This window comes from Paralichthys olivaceus, chromosome 10 (assembly GCF_024713975.1).
Source record: "Paralichthys olivaceus isolate ysfri-2021 chromosome 10, ASM2471397v2, whole genome shotgun sequence".
NCBI lineage: Eukaryota > Metazoa > Chordata > Actinopteri > Pleuronectiformes > Paralichthyidae > Paralichthys > Paralichthys olivaceus.
In genome coordinates, this window is record NC_091102.1 from 10,289,374 (window position 1) to 10,308,118 (window position 18,745).

At 38.2% G+C, this 18,745-nt stretch overlaps 1 protein-coding gene and 1 long non-coding RNA gene across 2 annotated transcripts in view; one reads left to right on the forward strand and one right to left on the reverse strand.

The window, feature by feature from the left end:
- pde11a (phosphodiesterase 11a) overlaps positions 1 to 18,745 on the forward strand; it is a 39,316-nt gene that overhangs the window by 1,649 nt on the left and 18,922 nt on the right. The window contains exons 2-9 of the mRNA XM_020090001.2: positions 289 to 447; positions 9,182 to 9,271; positions 9,710 to 9,850; positions 9,969 to 10,033; positions 11,545 to 11,677; positions 13,181 to 13,256; positions 17,049 to 17,116; positions 17,216 to 17,308. Coding sequence (XP_019945560.1) covers positions 289 to 447; positions 9,182 to 9,271; positions 9,710 to 9,850; positions 9,969 to 10,033; positions 11,545 to 11,677; positions 13,181 to 13,256; positions 17,049 to 17,116; positions 17,216 to 17,308 — 825 coding nt within the window. The remainder of the gene's footprint in view (positions 1 to 288; positions 448 to 9,181; positions 9,272 to 9,709; positions 9,851 to 9,968; positions 10,034 to 11,544; positions 11,678 to 13,180; positions 13,257 to 17,048; positions 17,117 to 17,215; positions 17,309 to 18,745) is intronic.
- Positions 464 to 18,706, reverse strand: LOC138411747 (uncharacterized). Its single transcript, XR_011244231.1, has 3 exons — positions 18,396 to 18,706; positions 15,985 to 16,095; positions 464 to 4,454 (listed from the first exon to the last, which is right to left on the reverse strand). It is a non-coding gene; the product is annotated as an uncharacterized lncRNA (long non-coding RNA).

The window sequence follows — 18,745 nt, forward strand, 5'->3', positions numbered from 1 at the left end:
GGATTCCATTTAAGTCAGCAGATCTGTTATTTGCTGTTTAGACAATTACAGAACAAATAAAAATTATGGTTGCTTTACTGTCCAAACACATCAGCAGCTGCATCAGCCGCACTTCAAGTCTGACACTTTGACACAGGCAACACTTTGTAGAACAATCCTCAAACATGTTGTTGGACTGTTTTCAATAAGACTTTGTGTCAATTTAACTGCACCTGACATCTGAAAATAAAAAAGGGAAATCCTAACATTTTGCAATCTGTTTCACGCCGTACCTGTGGATTGTTGCAGGATCGTCGGTTCAGTGATGAAATCGACAAGCTGACAGGCTACAAAACCAAGTCGCTCCTCTGCATGCCCATTCACAACAGCGACGGAGAGATCATTGGAGTTGCTCAGGCCATCAACAAGAACTCAAATGGAGAACTCTTCAATGAAGATGATGAAAAGGTAATTTCTTCATCATTATGGCTGTGAGTGAAAACAATGGAGAAATATGTATCCTGCTACCTGCTTGGCCTATATACAGGATTATGACATGCGTTATCCTCCCGGTCCTTGTGCATTAGTCAAAATGTTCTCCTCACATGTAAAAGTTAACGTCCATCTTCTCAAAACCCCTCAGAGGCTTTGTATGTCTGAATCAATCAGCTTTATCATTTTCTAAAGAGCCACTAAATGGATTGTTAATGACACTGGCTTGGTAATGTAGCTCAACAGTTGCTGTTTTGTGTTTAGCTATTCAAATAAATGAATGACACTAGAATGGCACTCAGTAGAGAGTCCCCTCATGAAACCACATTTACAGTGAGTAAATTCAGATTTTTGTTTGGATATGCACCAAACTGCACAGGATCACAAACATCAGTCCCCTTAACAAGAGTTTTTTTTCCCATCAAGATTCATGAGTTAAAAATGTTGTAAAACACTGAATCTCAAATTGTTTTAACATTTCCTTTTTCTAAACCTACAGTGTATCTCACAATTTCTCACAAATGTATATAGATTCCTTCCCCACCCATACCCCATCCTCCAACCAAGTTTCATGGTAATCTATCCAGTAATATTTTCGTAATCCTGCTAACTAACAGACAAACAAATGAACGCAGACAAAACATAACCCCTTAGCGGAGGTAGAGTCCCATGTTTACAGTATAATTAAATGGGATAGCAAATGAGAAAAGAAGATGATTGTATTTGGACTTTGTATCAAACTTCTTTAAACACAAATAACCATATTTCCACTTAGTTCAATGACAAAATGGTAATTTGGTTACAGCTTTTAGCCTCATACAGCAGGGGTATAGGGATAGCAAAGTTGGTGACATGTGAAATAAACCTGCCTTGTTGATTAGCTCAAAATCTGGTTCCCTGACATTCACCTTGGTGACAGCCTGACTTTTCCTCTGGCACCACCATTAGGTTAATGTGAAGTTTTAGACTACTAGGTGGTTAATTAGTGACATTTCCATCTGCATGAATAGCAAATGAATTCCAAATCTTAATACACCAAACTAAGACAGTGAACATACATACCTGCTAACCATCAGCATGTAAGAAATATCATTGCAAGCATGTTGTTATGCTGACATTCACACTATAGGTGCAGCTTTGCAGAGTTGCTAGCGTGGCTTCAGACCCTTGTAGTCTTGTTATTGTTGCAGCACAGAGAAGTGAAGAGCAGAGGTAGTAAATGCTCAGTATCTTAGTGATTAGTTTTTTTTAAAGGGAAAACATTTTCAGTGTTGGTGCACAAGTGTGTAAGAGCTGTCATATTTCATTGCTGCCCCGGTTCTTACACTCACATATTTTGTTAAACGTCATGGTTAATGATTCAACGGCTTATTGATTGGCATTACTTAAGTGTGTATTTATTTATGTACATTCAATATAGCAGCCCAGTTGGCACACTTTTTTCCCCTGAAAACTGAAAATGTTCAACATCACAGTCAGAAAAATATGAAACCAGTTTTGTTGAGTGTCTTTAAGGAGATGGTTCTGGATATGTTGGTTGTTGATTAATTTGATTCCATTCAGATTTTATGTGTTGGTAACAATATTCTGCGACAACACAGAATATAATGAAACACAATGAAAAAACAATGGCCACTTTTGAACAGATAAGCACCATTACCTGGGATGATATCCACATCACATATGTCCTCAGGGTTTGGATTTAGCTCCTGCTCTGCAGTCACATCTGTCTTTACCTCTTACATCCTCTTTTTTTCCAAAAGGAATATTTCACAAACATCTTATAGAGTTATCTGACAGTTTTATTCTTTCCCAGTTTCTTTGTCCTGTCTGAATGTAACTAGTATTTTATATTGAAAAAATTCACTCACATATTTGCCCTTAAACACAGTCTCTGTGCTCAGATTCTTGCTGGATCATAGGCTGTCTCTCAGCATCATTCAGTTTTCTGAAGGCTGTATCTTCCAAAGGGCAAAGGCCCTGATGTGATACCACTAAGAATAACAACTTTGTATAGTTTATTATACCACTCCATTATGTCACATCTTGAAATTATCCAGCCATCTGTTTCTTAATGATTAAATAATGATTTATTTGAATTATTAATATCATCACAAATACACACAGAGCATGCGTTTGTCCATCACCACATTTTAAATATATGTAGCAGAATGGCTGTGACAAGCACATGCACTGACTTGTTCTGTTATTGCAGCTACGAGCCCCGAAGGGTAGAAAAGATGGAACATGAAAGCACAAATCTTGCTGTGCCTTTATTTTATAGTTACGTTTCCACTGAAGCAAACGGCTACAGTTTTTTTTAATCCATCATATGTTTTTTTCTTTCTCCATTGGACCTCTACTGTCAGAATTACATCCCTAGATTCCATCCATTGTTCATAGCAAATGCAGATAAGGAATTCCTCTTTCTTTCCCTTGTTTTGAGTATGTTTCACATTGCATTAACATCACACTAATGCGTGAGATGGCTACAGCTGAATTAGTAATGAAATGCAATGCTAGCATCACAGTGAGCTCCCAGCGCAGCACAGCTGCAGCTCTGCTTTTATGGGGAATGTAATGTAATAGGAAAATTTATCAGAATTTTAAAAGCATTAAATGATGCTGCAACAGCAGAAGTCATTAGAGACTTTAGTGTATCTTTATTAAAATAAATGCTGTTCGCCATATACTGAAAGCTTACAGGATATTTAAGCACATTATAGGGCTGGTTTTATACCCACACTGCCTTAATTGTGTGAACCCTGCAGTATTGCAATCTGATGGGGGGCTTGGATAATGGTTCAGCCCAGGCATAATTGCACCGTCTCATTATCTTCTATGGAGGAATATACTGATTGACTTAATTTAAGTGTATAAGCTGACCTCTCCCTGCTGTTTCTATATCTAGCAGTGTTATCTTGCTTCAACTGGTCTTTCACTTTGCACGCCTTTTATCATTTAACATGTAAAATGTAGAATTCACAGGTTGGCATTTTCATAAATTTCCCTTTAATAAGATGAAAGTTGCACCATGTTGGTTCCATCTGCCAAACCAGTTTAACATCTGTGTGAGTTGATTGGCAAATAGCACTCTCCCCTCACCGCTGTGCTCCCTCTGGCTGCCAGACTCCCTGTCAAATTGGCTAGAGGCAAATCTGTGATAACCACTTTCACACAATTTCCTGATGTAAATCTAAAGCTAAAGAAGAGAGAACACAATTTCTTATGATATTACATGTGTTTGATGCATTTCTGCACAGCCATAAAAAGTGAAAAAAAGTTTAAAAACCCGAAAAGAAATGACTTAGAGAAACAGAACAATATTTGCAATTTGAGGGATGTATGTGAATAGATTATTCATGACATTGCATAGTACTGTATATTCATGTTGGTGATGGCAACTATGAAATCTTGCTGTGTGAAAGCTCTGAGGCGACAAGGTGGATGAGATATTATACAGCGGGGGTCCCAAACAATAAAGGCAGACAGAGCTGCCTGGCTTCTCAGAGAGGAACGGATAGAGCCTTAGGGTTATAGTGACTTCTGAGTCTGGACTTCAATACTGACTTCTTATTGGGTTTTCTGTTTTTAACATAGCCCTGCCACAGTTGTTTTTTGTTTGCAAATTAGTAAGAGAAAAAACATATGTGGACCTAGAACTGTGCCTTGGGGGATGCCAGATTAGGACATTGTAGTCTTTGTGAAATTGTGACATTGAGTAGACAGCTCTCAAAACAAGTATTTTTGTGTTGTTTTTTTGAATCAAGGAAGTGTGTGTCTAACTGTGCAACTGCATGTTAACCAATTCATTTAGGAAGTGCAAAACATGAACACACACACACACACAAATAAAAATATATTTTTTACATGATTCATACCAATGTAGCTCAATACCATTGAGTCCCCGCCCTTTTCTCTGGATCAAAGCCTGATCAATACATTGCATCTTGTTCAGTCTGTGGGCAGATATAGGTAGGCGGCTGTAATTGAAGAAAATACAGAATATGTTTTATATGCAGTATGTTTTACTGGTGCATTTGCTTTTAAATTGAATAAACAGGCTTACAGGTGGATGGGTGAACAGACAGGCAAGATGACGGGAACAGAAAACAGTATGCAACATGCACAAGCAGGTAGCAGAGAAGGGTGGAAACAGGTGAGAGAATGGGCGAATCAAAGGAGGATGGGAACAGGAAGGAAGGAAGGACTGAGACACCTGATGGGTGAAAGGAGCATGGCAGGTCTGAGGAGCTGAGAGGAGGATCATGGTCTAGGTACCATGAGCACAGGCTGGAGAAGCAGTTTCAACAAGTTACCTGTTTAGTAATTAAAGTAAACAAGTATTTCATGTAGTTTTCAAATTACATTTTTAATTTATATTTCAAATGAATAATAATAATAACCAGAGTTTTTTTTTTTAGAACTGAACATTGCCCTGTGGTGCTTTGCCACACTGCATTGTTATTTTACAGTCAATAACTGCAGTTTAGATAACGAGTAAGCTGAAAGACATGATTGTTGTAGATCACCAATTATATCAGTTTACACAGAAAGGATATATTTCTTTTTAGGTTTTGTGCAGACTGTTTTACAAAGTACAAGAAAACCTCAAAAGAGATGCTGTAGTTGGAAAAGTCTCATTAACCCAGTACAAAAGTTTTCTTATTGGCCACACGAAGATTGACCTGAGGAGCCATAAACCTTTACAAAACTTGACCAATGTTACTGCACTGATGCAACATCTGCTGTTCAGTTATTGTGACCTCTCCTTTGCTCCTAGATTTATTTTCATGTACCTGCATACATGTATAGAACTATTTTATTTAATAGAGCAGCACTGCTGGTGTTGTAAAGTGTTTATTTGATGTGTTGTAAAAATGCCCATAGGTATCATCCACTTTGGTTTTATAAAATAAGGGGTTGTAAATCATTAATTTCCATCATGATCATGGACCCTAGATTATGATGGTGGATCGAGAATCAGAGAGCGTGATGGCAGATCATGGATCATGATGGTGGATCATGATGCTGGATTGTGGAGGCATCTGATTGTGGTGTTTTTTTGGTAGTTTTTTCCCTTACTCTTGTTGAGGGTGAAGAACAAAGGATGTCGCACCTTGTTAAACCCTATGAGATTATATACCCTATTGTGATTTCTGAATATGGGCTATACAAATAAAATGTGATTGATTGACTAATGTTATTCATGTTGCTTATATGTAGATATTCATGTTCTGAAAATAAAACAGAGACTTCATTTTTGTGAAATTTACTGAGGTGTGTATTCCTGTTGCATTAATATTTGATGTTACCTTCAAAAGAAGCAATCATTGTGTGGAGGTGAAGGGGCTGGGAGAGCACCTTCACCTGCACCACAGAGGATCAGTCAGCACAGGTGAGAGCTGTTAGCTGATTGATCCTCATGCTTGAAAAGGCAGCAGCAGAGCTGCCTCAGAGAAGCTCACACTGTTGCTGAGCGCCCAATGGTTGGACTGGTTTGTCTCTGGCTGGCGTGGTGGGAACCCCGTGGCATGGTCTACTGCCACACATTGCTTAGTGGATTTGTAAAACTGCTGTTTGCTTTGCTGACACAAGCGGGGGTCCACATGAGATTGGAGAAAATGGAGAGCTTTTTATTTTTTTCCCGTGAACAATTCTTGGCAAAGCAACAATGGCTTCATCTTACCCCATGTGCAAAGTGAGCACAGCTTTTTAAATCAACTGGCAGTTGTAGTTTGCAGGAGTAAGTGGACAAGGGAAGTGTTGGCTTTGCAATTTATCTGGATTGCCTCATGAAATTCCGGTTGTGCCAAAGGAAGTTGTTGAAGTTACAGGAGCTGCATGAGCTTAATGCCTCGGTCAGTTTCTTTGGTTATTAAACCACTCTTTACTGGTCAGTCCACAGGCAAAAACGTCTTGTTTGTAATGCAACCTTGTATAAGTGCCTGGCTGACAGAATGTAATTAGAGGAAGCAGTGCTTTTCTCGGGTTTGCCTGTTAGTTCTGCGGGCAGATCCATAGCCAGATCCCCAAAGTCCAGCTCGCTAATGAATCTGCTCCTGCTGGGGCTATTGATGGCCACTGCCTTTCTGGAAGATCATTATTAGACAATTCCAAAGGACAGCTGAAATGGCATTATGTCAGAGCTAATCACTCCGCGTCATCTGTTTTCTGTGTCTGAAAACAATTGCAGAAGGCACTTGATTATGTATGATGACTGAATTAAGTGCTTCAATTTGATTAACTCATTAGCTAGACTCATATTTCTTATGTTATAATTAGAAAGGATTTTGATTTAGTGATTTAATTTGTGCTGAGCTTTATTCTACAGTGTCACAATATGCACATCAGTGTGTCATGTTAGAGCAGAGGTATTCTATTGAATTTATTTTTGACATAAGCACAATACTATCTTTTCCTTATCCATAGTTAGAATCATTCAGGATAAAAACACAAAAAGCAACATGGGTAACTTCATTGTGGTGCTTTAAAAAAACAACGAAACAAAACTATAAAACCAGTTAAACACATGTTCATTCAACAAAAGAATAACAGATGTGATGTTTTCCTCTCATTATAAGATCTGCTTTGCACATTACTGAGGGTTTGGAGCAGGATTTATATCTCATCATGTATTTTTCCTTATCCACGATTACATTTATAACTTCCTGCATTGCTTTGCTCCAACAATTCATTCTTGCTGTAGCCAACATGATATTTAAATTCAGATAGTGCCACCACCGTGGAAATATAGAGTGATAAATTAAATCCATGTCACTAACCCAGGAGATATGTTTGATTCTAAAGAGAAACTGTGGCAATTAGAGCCAAGGCTTCACAGCCTTTTTATGTCTGCGATGCCATTTTAGGTCTGCCGTGATCGTGAACCCAGCAATTAGAGTTGAAAGGTTGACGTGGATTTATTAATCAACCGTGAGAGCACAGAGTAAGCTCCACATGTATGATACCTAAATACTAATACATGTTTTGTATTTACTTTTACTCAAGTATATGACACAAATATAAGTAACCTATATTGGTGTATGGGTTTCTGCAGGTTTCAACTAGTTAAATTAAGAACTTTTAAGACCTCAATGAATGAAATGTAGGAATTATTTCAAGTATGACAGATAGGAAGGAATATCTGATTACCAGAATAACTTGCCCATTGATTGAAGGTGCGTTTACTGCGAAAAATTCTTGTTAGTAGTTTAATCGCGGCAGGCTAATATTTGTACTTCTACGAAAGACCTATGATACATGGAGACATAACAAACTATGCATGCTGCCAAAACAGTGTTGAATGAAAATTAAAATAAGTTTGACTTTCTTATTAAATTGTAGACCTTTTTCTGACCCAGTGGAAACCCTGTATTAATTTCCTTCAACTGTATTTATTCGAAATCCTCATGTTGGTCTAGAACTCAAGGCTGTGATCCCGTGGACTAGGTAAAAATATTTTCTGAGTAGGTCAGAGGTACACACTTCACATTTTCATCAGAGTGTGATTTGTGACCGATGAGTAACTGATACATTATCTTTTCTGAAAGGTGAAAAGAGATATCCCCGTATCAGCAGCCACAGCTGAGTAACTTCCCATTCATTTATTGTCGTAGTGTCCCTACCCTCAGGTCGCACTGAGGGCTGGTAAATATTAGTGGGTTTGTTGCACTGATTGTATTGTTTACACAGCAGCACAGATGCTAAATATAGATCCAAACAAAGAGGCAGAGTAAGGAAGCACACAACCCTAAATCCCATTGATTCCATGTTACTGGGCCACATTGTGGAGTAATTGCAGTTGTGTAGAATTCAACCTGTGTATTGAATGCACTGAAACCACCTCTCTGCGTCTTCTGCAGAAGTGCGTGCATATTCTTGTTCACTATGCAGCAACAGTGCTGAGGAAAAAAAGAAATGTAGTTTGATTCCAAACAAGTGAGATGCTGATTCGATTTCAGGACACATTAACTATAGTCATTAGGCCACATCAAGTGATTACATTATTTATGTGAAGAAAATATGAGTGAAAAAAACGTATTTATGTAATCAGCCCAAGGCGTAAGTGAGTATGACTATTCAGTCAAATTGTAAAATGCCAGTTAGATTGATTTATTTGTCCTAGCGAGTAATGATGCCAATGAAAGGCCATTTCTTATTTGTCCCAGTTGAAAAGCTTAAGTTTTCTCGGATGCAAATATAACTCACTTTCTGATTTTGTTTTTCCTTCTAACAGCTTTAATTATATTGACGGTTTAAAAATAAAACATCACAACAACTTTTTTTGCAAAGGAAAACGATGACAACATTCACAGCAGGTGGATCATAGTTTGTTTGTTCTTGTGAAATCTCAGAATTGTCTTGAGGGAATTCCTTCAAATTTGGCAGAAATGTTACAGGAGGTACTGATTCAGTTTTGGATGACCTCATTGGGTATGTTTACAAGGACGGTAGTCAATAAAATATTTCATATTCCTTCTTATTCTTTAAAGCATAGTCTGATTAAGACGTCAAGCAGTTGTCGCTTGTCACAAAATTATGTGAAACCTGTGAACTGGAATATGAATGGGATTGTCTATTAGCAACTAATGTAAACATAATCTGAGTAATATCTTATCCTGAATAAGGCCAATAGTCAAAATACCGGAGTCCATGTAAACTTCATCACTGTCTATCTTAGTAATGACAGTGTTCAATATGTTTACAGGTGCTGCAGATGTACCTGCCATTTTGTGGTATCGCAATCTCCAATGCTCAACTCTTCGCAGCCTCAAGGAAGGAGTATGACAGGAGTCGGGTAAGCCCACGAACAAGCCTATCCCCCCACAGACCCATCCCCGGGCCCTGGGATCATTACTTCCTCCCCCTGACGCTGCCATTGCGGCTGAGTATTGATCAGCTTCAGCCCTCTTGGTTTTGCGGAGCAGCCCAACATGGACATTTTCTCTGGATGTGTAGTGGAGGGGGATGGGCCTGTATCCAGATAAGGGTCTAGGACACCATATGATTTTTATGTGTTTTAAATTGTATTGGCACTGCCCTAGGTATAGGACCCAATTTACTTTTATTGTAATAATAATAATTTATTATATTAATAACAATAATGAAATAATAGCCAAGCAAGACAGAGTTTTATTTAAAATGTCCCCATTACAACTTGCAGACAGACATCTTATTTAGTCGATTTACAACAGAATAATGCCAAGGGGAATGTTTTGCTGTTGCTTGTGTTCAGGCACTCTTGGAGGTTGTCAATGACTTGTTTGAAGAGCAGACTGACCTGGAGAAGATTGTCAGGAAGATCATGCACCGTGCCCAGACCTTGCTTAAGTGCGAGCGCTGCTCTGTTCAATTGCTGGAGGATATTGAGTCACCGGTACTGTTTGTATCTCTGCTGTCCAATTGTGTATATACATCTGTCTCAACATTTGTGCATGGGCATTTCTGTGCTTTCCCAAGATCTTTAGTAAATCCTTCTGTTTGAAATTTCTCAGGTGGTAAAGTTCACCAAGTCATTTGAGCTGCTGTCTCCTAAGTGCAGTGCAGACACTGAAAACAGGTATGTATGGTGTAATATCTGCCCTGATGGAACCTTCGTACTAAATTAGCATGCCTTCACCTTTGTTTGCTTTTGGGACCACAGCACCTGTAAATTCTGCTCATAGCTTTGTCTGAATCTGTAAAGCCTCCATCAAGGAGAAAAAGTAAGGGAGGTATAAAAATTGAATATTCTGTAGTGTTGTGGGAGTAAGATGCTGATTCTGAATAGAAGGCATACTGTAGGAGCCCTAATTAATTGGGTTTTCGCTGCTTCTCTCCTCTGCAAGGCATGGCTGAGTGGAGGAAGAGAGGCTTAATATTGTGTGGGATGTTTATGGATGAAAACCAAACGCTGAAAGGACGACAAATTATCCCCCAAGCCCTGCACTTGCCATATCTGATGGTCACTTTGAGTCAGAAGTGATGGCCACAACAGCAATCATACGACAGAAATCGTAAGAGATGAGTGGTAGTCAAGGAAATGTCAAGTTTGCTTGACCGGCCAATTTAGTCCGACTGGCTAAACACGCTCCCTAGTGTTCTGTGTTTCTGGTGACACATAATTAAATAAACAGACAGTTTGTGATTTCAAGTGATAGAATACACAGCACTTCAAATCCAGCTGAAATGAAAAAAAGCAAAGCGTCTCTGCGATGACCCCAGTTTTCTGAAAGGTTCAGATCTGAATAACAAAAGCGGCTGTGCAGGATTCATGTGTGTAATTAGGTGAATGAATATGGTGTCAAAAGGCGAGCAGCGAACTGTAGGTTTTTCTAATGTGCCTCACAATCCCCAGCCGCCCCCCCCCCGGGCAGGATAATGTTGAGCGAGTGTAATGTGCTGCTCGTGTGTCTGTGGTAGCTAAATGACTCGAGAATGAAGAGAGGAGGAAAGAAAGACAGGAAAAAAAGGAAGGGTGAGGTATCTTGCCATCTCACTCATGAGGTTCATTCACTGTGGGTTTCAGATTCACAGCTGCGTCACTAGATCAAAAGGATTCAAAAGATCTGACATCAGCGTCTCACCATGTTTATTCTAATGAGCCGCACTGAACATTTACCATGTTGTGTTTGAAGGTATGAAGTCAGTGACAGTCTGCTGCAATACATGTAAATAGGAAGCCTGAGCAGGGCTGCAGGTGTTTCTGTGGCAGAGTGTGGGGGCGTCTGGCAATGAGGAAGACAATCACACAATTAACTTTTCATTACTTCATAAGCTGCAGGAGAAGCTCACTGATATCTACTGTAGGAGAACTTCATTAACTGCAAGTCGACGTAAAGAAAGAGGGTCCACAAGAGGGAATAACAGAGGCCTTCTGCAAGCTTGCAGTTTAGACGTGAAAGAGAATAAGCTTTTTTTACTTGAAAGCAATAAAACGGAGTTCTTTATTTTCATGATAATAAAGTTATCAACGAAAGGAGTGTGTTGGAGAAATATTCTAACCTCTTCTCTCTTTTAACATTTGGTTTAACACTGTTTCCCCTTTTTCTCTTTGTCGTGTCATCTTTCCCTCTTATTCTCTTACCCCAGTTTTAAAGACAGTATGGAGAAATCCTCTTACTCAGACTGGCTCATCAACAACAGCATTGCGGAGCTGGTTGCCTCCACAGGACTCCCTGTGAACATTAGCGACGCCTATCAGGATCCTCGCTTTGATGCTGAGGTGAACACGCACGGATGCTCTTTTTAGAGTGGACGTCAAAGGGATTTTATCAGAGTACAAGTCACAGTTATACATTTATTATTTATATCTTTGAGTATGACATCATAACTAGACACACTGCTGGGTGATGCAGACATTTGTTTAGTTTCACTGGCTGATGTGGTACTTTTAATAGTAGTTAGTCCACGATCAGCTGCCACCACCACAATCTGACCATTATCCACAATCCACCACCACTATCAGGATTCACCATCATGATCCACTATCAGCTGCCAACACAATGGCGATCCATGATCCATCATCATGATCTCTGATTCGCGATTCACCATCATGATCTGCAGTCCATGATCACAGTCTTCAATCCACCATCATGATCCACTTTGTGGCCGCAGCAGCTATCTTGCTGATATACATGCTAAACCAATCACAAGTCTATATCTGCTGTCAAATAATGACGGTTTACCCCTTGTTGATGGCCTCAAATAACTTATTAAAACCTAACACAGAAAATGTGCACTTGAATAAATAACAGTTTGTTAAGAACTACCTAAAAATACAAACTGACTAAAATGTAATTTCCCACATGGCTGTTCATCGATCTCTGTAGGGTACAGACCCTCTCAGACCAGGAAACGATAACCACAGCACCCGTTGCTGATGCTGCATAGATCTAAACAGAATCCCACAGCTGGATGCAGAGCACTCCGCTCCGCATCCAGCTGCAAGCAGCAAAGCTTTGACATGGTCAACCTGAAGTAGGAGTGGCAGAAATATAGAAAATGTCTACTCACTTATGACACTACCATTACCACCTGGGCTGAGTGGAAGGGCAAACAGCTGGCTCTCACTGAAATAAATATATGTGGAAACTTTCAGCTTTCTGCTTTGAAAGGGCTTTGAGGGTACTTACTGCACATTTCATCCTACTGTTCCTATATTTCCATGTAGCACTTCTCCTCCATTAGAGGCGAGGCATGTATGCATAGTTAATACTCCAGTGGGGAAAATATAATTTGATACTAGAAAGAAGGATATTGTTTTAAATCTTTCACTGCGTGCCAACACACATCTTGGGTTTATCAACAGGTAGAGGTAGCAGTACCCTACTTTAAGGAATATGAACATATTTTGAATGTACAGTACGTCACAAGTGTTTTAGTTTTTAATGCTGTATCAAAGAAAAGGAATTGGAAGCAGTTTCCTCTAAATATAAATAAAAAGTGACAATTTGACTTTATTGGGAAAATAGCAGTTTGAAAACAAGTAAACTATTAGAATTATTTTATGATTAATTAATTTAACCACTAATCACCTAAAATATTAATTAATTCATTAATTGGTCTACTAAAAGGGGAGGTTTTCAAATAGCTTTTTGAGTGATTATGGAGACATATTTATTGAGGTTCGATGCTCTTTCTCAGTATAATGTTCATGGAAATGTGTTTTTTATGTGGATAGTTCTAATCTTTATACTATCAATGTATTTACACTCTTTATTTTTAGGCAGACCAGTTCTCGGACTTCCACATCCGCTCTGTGCTTTGTGTTCCGATATGGAACAGCAATCACCAAATCATTGGTAAGTTAACAAACAGTGCTTCCTTCTTTGCTGAGCTTATTTGATATATGAATACAACAATAGATATTTATGTTTGTATGAGGAGATTCGATTTGCAGAAGTCTAAAACACTTCAGGGCCAAAGAATGTGGCTAAGTACAGCCACAGGGATTTGTTTTCATTTGAAGTCACAATAGCATTAGTGATGTTGTCACTGTTTGCAAGGCTCAGAGTTGGCCCTCTAGCTCTTATCAAAGGTGTCAGATGGTGCTGAGGTCAGGGCTGTGTGTGGGCCACTACAGTTCTTCCACACCAAACTGGGAAAAACATCTCTTAGACCTCTCCTTACATGGGCATTGTCAGGTACAAACAGTTAACCTTCCACAAACTGTTGCTAAGATGTTGGAAGAACATCATTATCTCAAATGTCACTGTATGTTGTAGCAATAAACCCTATTTTGATTGGAGCTCATGCAAAAAAAAAGACCAAAAACAAAAGTGCTCACATACTTGTGGCTACGTGTTTGCTATGTTTCATATTCATATTGAGCACTGACATCATGTTGCACTAACATGCTCTAAAATGTAGGTTTTAAATGTCTTTACTTCCATTTCTGCTGCATAGTAGACAATAGGGGATGGGGGAGCATGAGCATGTAATTAGCTGAAGCTGCATGTGTGTGATTAGATCCATGCTGCACCATCACTGGAGGTGGAGTTCCCCTCTCCTGGCTGTGTGCTTTGTGTTTGAGAATCAGCCCCGGGCCAACACCACACTGACACTCTGATAAATCATTGATCTCTTGTCTGGTTTCCGTCCTTGATATTGCAGGGAGGAGCAATGAGAGCAGCTTAATGTTACATTGTTAGAGAGTGGAAAGTGATCAGCGTATTTGCTTTAGGTGGTTGGTTAAAACCTGTGTGTGTATTATATCCATGTATACAGATTTTTTTGCGTAGGTGTAAGTGCATTTGTCGGGGAAGGGAGAGGGAAGAAGCAGTGAAGGGGGAAAGAAATGGCGTGTGTGTGTGTGGGCGGCACCTGAGGATCTGGAGTGAAAAACCATTATACAAACACAGCAGCAGGGGAGGAAATTCTCAACTCAAGGATTCATTCAGTTAGAAAACAAATGTCCTTTTGTCATCTGCCAAGGTTTCAGGCAACTACTTCATAATGTGATGACAAAAATATTGTTGTGACTTAGCCAAAATAATGAGGTTTAATGTTAAATACAAAATGTGAGGAAAATCCATCCATCCTTTTTTGGCAACATGTAGCAAAATTCACAGCCATAAACTGAGCTGGATCTTTTGTTTAAAATTCCAAACAATCAGATTGAATAGTAATTTCCTTTTTATTTCTATCAAAATTGGAGATAAGGTGAGTCAGAGATTGACAGATAGATTTTTGTCATAAATTCATTACGTAACAACTTAAGTTAATTAAGTATTTAGCTAAATTGTCTTTATATTTTGGTAGATGCAGTTTGATTATGACAGATTATCAAGAGCATACTCAACACTCTGCTCAAAACAGAGCAGATCACCACAGATGGTTGTCACAGATCATCATGTGATGCACACCTAGCATCAAATCAGCATTTTCATCTCATTAAAGATGTAAATGGTAATAGGTGGTTATTGGCAGCCCTCTAAGGGTCCAACAGGAATTAATGGATGGATGGATGAATCAGATTATGATCACAATTAACATATTCAACGTGATGCTATGCCGCCTCACACTTCGCCAGGATTTCAAACTACACTGAAAAAAGTGTTTACCAAAAATAATACTTCAAATAATTGAATTTGTTCAAATAAAACTTAACAAGTCATATTAACACAATTGAACTGTAATTTGAATCATTTAATTCAGTCATGTGTTACCAAAAATTGTCTTTTTGTTAAATTCTTAAAAGGATTCATCTCATTCCAGGACATTAGAGTGGCTTTGTGTATAAATTCAGTAGTATGTCTCTGAAAGACAGAGGGTATTTTAAACAACTCTTTGTTGTTCCACAAAATGTAAAAAGCGTTCATTTCATGTCCCATTATAATAAACAGCTACTTTATTAAGATTACTGTGAGTTGAGTTTGGTTAGGGTCAGTTTAGTTGTTTGTAATGTGGTGTAATCCCTCAAGTGTTTTAATGTACTAAGCAGAACCCACCCAATAAGTAAACACTGTTGTATAGCTACACAAACACTGTGGGTTTACATAAAAACTAATAATGGAGCTGTAAGTAATTATCATGTTATGGTTTTTGATTATCTTTCATGATAATGGAAAACAACACTCGTGACAGTGGGAATGTGGTGTAGTTAAAGATTATGTGATGGCCACGGGGCTTTAAGCAGCCATTTCATTTGCTTAAATGCTTGGGGCCACCTACGCTTTAACTCTTCACAAACTACATGCTAATTACAGAGATGGCAATAATAGATGAGAGGCGACATCAACCCTGTACTTTAAATTGAATGACACCACAATGAAAATTGTTCTTACTAATCTGTTCACCTATGTAGAAAATGTTTCTATGGCAGGTTTGTTTGATCTGGAGATGAATACAAAAATATTATTACTTTTTATATGGAAGGGTGTTATGGCAGGAATAAGATTTTTTTAATTTTGAGAAAAAGTGGAAATGTTGACAATAAAGTCAACTGGTTCATCAGTCCTAGTTAGAGGAGTGACTGCAATCTTTAAGAGCATTAAATCCTCAGAGTGTAGAGATGTAACTATCGATTACCTTGCATTTGTCCATTATCAGCTATTTCAGTTGGTTTTCTTCTTCTGAACAGACACAGTTTTCGGTACAATCTCAAAGTCAAAGTCCTTACACTGAAAACCACTCTGTGTGCTGAAAGAGAAAGAATATCCTTGTTATTAAGACAAAGTACAACTTTACCAATTCATGTACAAATATAGGTAGTTTAATTTAATCCCAACATTTTGACTTTATTCCCATTAGAAAAACAAAGACAAATTCTTGAAATGCAAAAACAAATCTCTTCTCTTTCTTCCTTATGGCCTTAACAATCTGTACTTTTGAGCATTGGGTACATCCACAATCATTTAAAAAAAAAAAAAAAAAATCATTACTGTTCCTTCGTTTACGCCTGCCAATGCCTGATTTTTACTTTTCACCATTGCTGTTTCTTGTTCTTAGTGTTTTCTGCAACCAACAGTAAATTAAATATTTGCTTCCTGTTTACTTCCTGCTTTGTGTTCCCAGTGTACATGCATACTGACTTGCATTTTCAGTTGTGTTGGTATGGAGGCAGATTAATTCTGATACACAGCAAAACTGCTTTTAGTTTGAAACTGTGTTTTAGAACCTAGACATAAAAGTTTTTTGTGACAAGAAATGTCAGTTTCATCGTACTAATAACACATTAGTGCTTTATCAACCAAAAGATTTTTCTGTGACTGAATTTCCTTTCAAAAGCATCAGTAATTGAATTACACATCCAGCATTTAGTTTGTCATGACCAAATGTGTCCGTGTAAATTCATATGTAGTGTTGTGCTCATCACTATAACTGTGTTCACTAAGCCTACTGGTATTTTTAATATAGTTTGAAAAAACAGATATCACCATTGTAGAACTTCTGCATATACATACTGCTATTTATGGGAGGGGATGTTGTTTCTCTGCTTAATTTCCATTAATAATGCATGTTAGTCAATGGCATAGAGTGTGTGGGTTTGATCCTCTTTTAATTGGAGGCAGGATATATGCACCAGAGCCTTACCAATACTAAACTTTATTGTTAAGTTTCTATTGTATGAATAAACTCACTTTGTGTACCAGGTGTCGCTCAAGTGCTGAATAGGCTCGACGGGAAACCATTTGATGATGCAGACCAGCGTCTCTTTGAGGTATTATACCTGTATTTGTACATTTTCTGTGTAAAGTATTACGTGGTCATAATAGAAATGGCTGTGGTAAAGTGTTTGTGTGTTTAATTCTGTTCTTAGGCATTTGTGATCTTTTGTGGACTGGGCATCAACAACACCATCATGTACGACCAGGTGAAGAAGTCTTGGGCCAAACAGTCCGTGGCTTTGGATGTAAGAACACTTAATTGATCTTCTGCCTTCCTTCAAGTTATTAAAAACAAATCATCTTCTCTGCTTCAAATTGCAAAAAAACATTACCATGCAAACTGTGATGCTGCTTCAGACTGTTGACATCAGTGGATTCTGTACTGCACCTGTTCACTACTACAACAGGAGTCTAGGAGTGTGTGCATTGTGATTTGATCAAATATCTTTGGAGGCGATCTCCATTTATTCTCTTTTCCCAATGACTAAATTGTTACATGAGCTCTCCCATGGAGTGCAACATTAAAAAGGGCTACAGGACAATTAAACAACATAATTATGCTAGTATATTACAAAATAACTTTTAAGCTATTGACTCTAGCAAGGAAACGTACAAACAGAGAATCTAAAATATGGAAATTCCCCCAAAAGTGAAGTTAGGGGAAAATAAACTTTCCTAAATGTTCCATATATTGATTATGGAGGATTTTACACCTTGTAAAAGAAGGAAATGCAAATAAGGAATCTAAGACACGATGCTTCCTCTGTGGTCGCTTTGCTGAGAATGTATTTTCAAAAGTTCCTACACTGATACGAGGTTCCTTAAGTATTTACACAATAAAGTGCATTTATTTTCCATTTAATATGATATTTCTCTGAAGCAGGTCAATTTTAATGTGACAGTTATTCATGAAAACGATCTATGAATTAAGAAACCCACTTAAATTGACAAACTAAAATTGATTGCAAGTTAAAACACTAATGTAAACAACATTTGTCTCTGATTTACTTGTTCCTTAAAATGGGCAATGACATAAGACAATGAACACATTCATATTCATTACTAATTCATCACACACAAACAAAGCATACGTCTAGTACCTCGTGTGAGTCTCTTGCTGGGCTATACACAGTAAATACACACAGTGCGTGTAGCAGTCATGCTAACATCATGTCACTGAGGGATGAGTTGGTGCTAGCTGCTCAACAATGCGTCAGTTAACTCGATACAAAAAAATAATCCTGCTTCAAAACCCACTCATCGTTCGGTCACAAAGAAAACAACCCAGCGATCACATTCAAAAGTTCAAGAGCTCACCTGCTCGGGACGTACCTGGAAAAGGTGGAAATGTAAATACGACACTTCCTCTGTGGCCGCTTCACCGAGAGCTCCCCCTTCCGGACTCTGCAGGCATCACCAATCAAGCGCGAGCAAAGGCTGAACAGGTAGATCACAGATGACCACAGATTATAGGTATTCTCAGGTACTGTTTTCTTTTTAACCTCCTCTCTGAATTTAACCTTTTTAATGAGGCTTTATTTTTATGAGCCCCTTTCACCTGTTTATAGATCAATTCCATTTTGTTTAGAATTCTCATAAAACCAACCTTTCACACACACACATATATGTATATATATATATATATATATATATATATATATATATATATATATATATATATA